The sequence below is a fragment of the Littorina saxatilis genome, linkage group LG8 (assembly GCF_037325665.1).
Source record: "Littorina saxatilis isolate snail1 linkage group LG8, US_GU_Lsax_2.0, whole genome shotgun sequence".
NCBI lineage: Eukaryota > Metazoa > Mollusca > Gastropoda > Littorinimorpha > Littorinidae > Littorina > Littorina saxatilis.
This window is the reverse complement of record NC_090252.1, coordinates 36,307,054-36,310,405: the sequence shown is the minus strand read 5'-3', so window position 1 is coordinate 36,310,405 and position 3,352 is coordinate 36,307,054. Positions and strand designations below refer to the sequence as shown.

Sequence of the window (3,352 nt, the reverse complement as noted above, 5' to 3'; positions counted from 1 at the left end):
ATCTCTTTGAAAACCTGACAGAGGATCCAGGGGCCCTAGAAGCTTCCCTCCCGGAGAAATTTCGTGACAAACCAGACTTCTTGGCCGCTTCCAATCACCACCCATCCAGAGAAGAAGCTGCTGCACCATACAGTACGAGATACCCTAACTGATCTCAAATGTTTCCACTGATGTTGACATCAACGACAGTACAGAACAAAATGCAATTGCAAGGGATTATAGCATTTTCTCTTTTATTTTTTAAGTGACACATTGGATTACAAATACATTTTCATGTCACCATTTTCATTCCAGCTGCGGCCACTCAAAACCTCTGTATGTACCCTCATCAGGGAATGCATCTCTGATGGCCTGTACTGCACAAGAAGGTAGAGGTATCCTCACTTTCCTCCCTAGCACACCATGACACCACCTCACCAGCTGTCTGTATGCTATGTAGCGGTACTTCCTGGAAAATAATAAAAGAATCTGACATGAGGGTTTGTTGCGTACTCCGTCATGGTGTTCGTGCAAAAGGTGTCGAGGGAGGAACACTTGTTCCCCGTTAATACAGTGGGATGGATAGAATGGCTTCTTTCAATTATGAGTATGTGTGTGATATTGTCTTGTGCGTTCCAGTATGACAAGATCCTTGTAAATCTGTTATTTTACCTAGCTATTTATGTTGAAAATGTACTTTACAAAAATAGTTTTTTTCTTCCCAGCATTATGTTTTAATATCTTGTTTCACACAGAGTGTGTAATTAAGCTATGACAGACTTCTGGACTTCAGTGTGGAGAGATCCGAGGATAAAAAAAGAATTTACTGTTGTGTATTAGTATATGTGTGGCAGGCAGTATATTTTGACTTATAACTTCATTTGTTTGTGTCCTTTAAAAGAATAATCTTTTCATGTGCCTGTGCAGGAATCAGTTGCCTGCTTATTATTTGTTAAAATATGCTTCATTAAAGTGCCTATTGTTTGTATGGCAAGTTTTAATTGGCTTATGAAAACTGTACTGTCATGGGCCGTTTTGTAGCCAATGTTGGCTTGGAAGAATACTGCATTTTTGGTATGCTGTCACAAGTCAGTGTCATTGAATTGTTAGCTTTTATAGGACACAAATGAAGTTATAAGTCAAAATATACTGCCTGACACATATGTACATTATATCTTGCCTGCACTTGTGTGTGATTTTAAAATTTAATGGTTTTTTTGTTTTGTTTTTATTAATGGACACATTTTCAATATTGTTAAAATATTTATTTAGAGATGAACATCAAGGATTGCTTTACACCTGCACATTAAAAGAATGCTGCTGTCATCGTATTCTTCAGGACTTGGTGTGTGAAGGAATGGGTGTTCGGGTTATGTTTGTATGTCATGTGGAACAAACCTTGAGGTGTTCAAACCTCGAGGTGTTTGCAAACAAATGGTACATTTCCAGAATAGCATCAATTTGACACTATTACGCGAACAAATAAAGCTTATCCAAACACCTGAAATGTGTCACTTACTCCTCAAGAGTAGCCTGTAAAGTCACATGCTCCTCCCGGTACTGGTAGTATGCTGTCTCCAGCACATCTGGGTTCAGACAGACGCTTTCAAATGATGGGAGCTGCGTGATGCATGTAATGCCAGGTTTTTCGGGAGGTCTGCAAACATAAGAGTATTGTTATAACTTATTGTTAACTAAAACCTTAGTATAAGAAACAAACTTCTAATCGCCACTATGAAGTTAAGGTTTTACATACTTGTAATAGTAATGAATAACCTCTGCATCTATGTTACAAAATATTCACACTTTTCCTTTGCTCTTTTCAATAAATATAAACATAATTTAAATAAATAATGAGGATAACCTTAATCTTCCAAACCAATAACATGCTAAGTGAAAAAAATACATACCTGCGACTGTTCAGCTTCTCCATAATTTGTGTAGACTCTGTGCAGCAGTTGCATTCCTCCACTTTCTGCATCTCCACACAGTTGCCACATTCACACCTGAAAGTATCACAAACAAACTTCACTTGCCGTCTCCATCCGACTGAGTGTCCTCCGAAAGCGGCGTATGGCTGCCTAAATGGCGGGGTAAAAAACGGCCATACACGTAAAATTCCACTCGTGCAAAAAACACGAGTGTACGTGGGAGTCTAAGCCCATGAACGAAGAAGAAGAAGAAGAAGTGATGCGAATGCACAGACGTGGGAAGTATTCTTAGATTTCATTGGAAAGAAACAATTAGATTAGTTATACAAATGTAACTTGCCACTTTTCTCGTCAGTGACCCCCCCCCCCCCCCCCCCCCACTCAAAATGTAAACACACGGGACTTCCAAATTCGCCTTCGTCAAAACTTCGTTCGTGCCGATCTAAGTGAGTTTGCTTCTGTAAAATGTTCATTTTGGAGGCCTAGTTCACGAACACAAACACCCACACAAAAGGTATACAAACGCAGCTTCAGATCTAGATCTAGAAGCTTGACACATTTGGTCATATTTTCCTGTCCTTGGTTGCGTGTACCCAAAATAAACCTCTACTTCGTAACTCACCATTCTGTATTCCCAAGGCGATTAATGATGCCGTTGTTGTTAGCTACATGATTTTCCTCCAAGTTCCCCCCATGTTCTCGAGCTGGAGGCTCGAACATTGTATGGAACAACACGATTGTGGTTCACCACGTTTTGTGCGCCACGACTGTCGTCCATTGTGCTCTCTTCCCATGTCTACGTCACAGGCACTTGCAGGCGCGTCGGGAGTTCTCGGGTTTTCTCGGCAAAGTCCGGATGAGCAAATTTAGTACGCATGCCAGTTGGCGAACGGCTGAGCGCAGAGCGGTTAAAGTGCAGAAAAATGTCGTAACTGGAACCCCTCTACACACACTCAAACCTGTACTTGCAGGGTTTAGACACACTTTAAGCCTTTTATATTTGGGTCACTGCGTATCTTAATGGCTAAAAGTTCTAGGCCAAGGACAAAGGCCATCGGTGAAAAATTACATCCCTGACGAATTCCGGTTAATACGTCGAATTCCTCAGAGATCCATCCCATGTAATTGATGCAACTTGTGGTATTATTCGTTAACATTTTTACGGAATTCAAAAAGTTATCACCGAAACCAAATTTTCTAAATGCCCAATACATATAATCTTTGGAAATTGAGTCAAAAGCACGTGAAAAGTCAAGGGCAAGTAAAATGCCTGGTTCATTTTTCTGATTCATAAAATCTGTTACGTCATCAATCAATCGAATAACATCGCTTGATTGTCTCCCTTTAATAAAACCGACTTGATCTTCTGAAATAATATCAGTAATGACAGATGCGAGACGAATTGCTAAACACTTTGCAAATATTTTATAGTCAGTATTTGT

General features: G+C 40.0%; 1 protein-coding gene across 1 annotated transcript; it reads right to left on the bottom strand.

Annotated features, from left to right (window-relative positions):
* Positions 1-214: 214 nt before the first annotated feature.
* Positions 215-2,901, bottom strand: LOC138973420 (P2X purinoceptor 7-like). The gene is made up of 4 exons (XM_070346140.1): positions 2,533-2,901; positions 1,890-1,985; positions 1,499-1,636; positions 215-448 (listed from the first exon to the last, which is right to left on the bottom strand). Exons 1-4 carry the CDS (start codon positions 2,628-2,630, stop codon positions 286-288), a joined length of 495 nt encoding a protein of 164 aa, XP_070202241.1. The 5' UTR covers positions 2,631-2,901; the 3' UTR covers positions 215-285.
* Positions 2,902-3,352: the final 451 nt, after the last annotated feature.

Bases quoted from the DNA above. Each gene is read 5' to 3' on its own strand.
- LOC138973420 (XM_070346140.1), bottom strand. From the start codon at position 2,630: ATGTTCGAGCCTCCAGCTCGAGAACATGGGGGGAACTTGGAGGAAAAT. The intron at 1,986-2,532 runs GTGAGTTACGAA...TGATACTTTCAG, and splicing joins CGCCTTGGGAATACAGAATG to GTGTGAATGTGGCAACTGTG. The intron at 1,637-1,889 runs GTATGTATTTTT...TTATGTTTGCAG, and splicing joins GAGAAGCTGAACAGTCGCAG to ACCTCCCGAAAAACCTGGCA.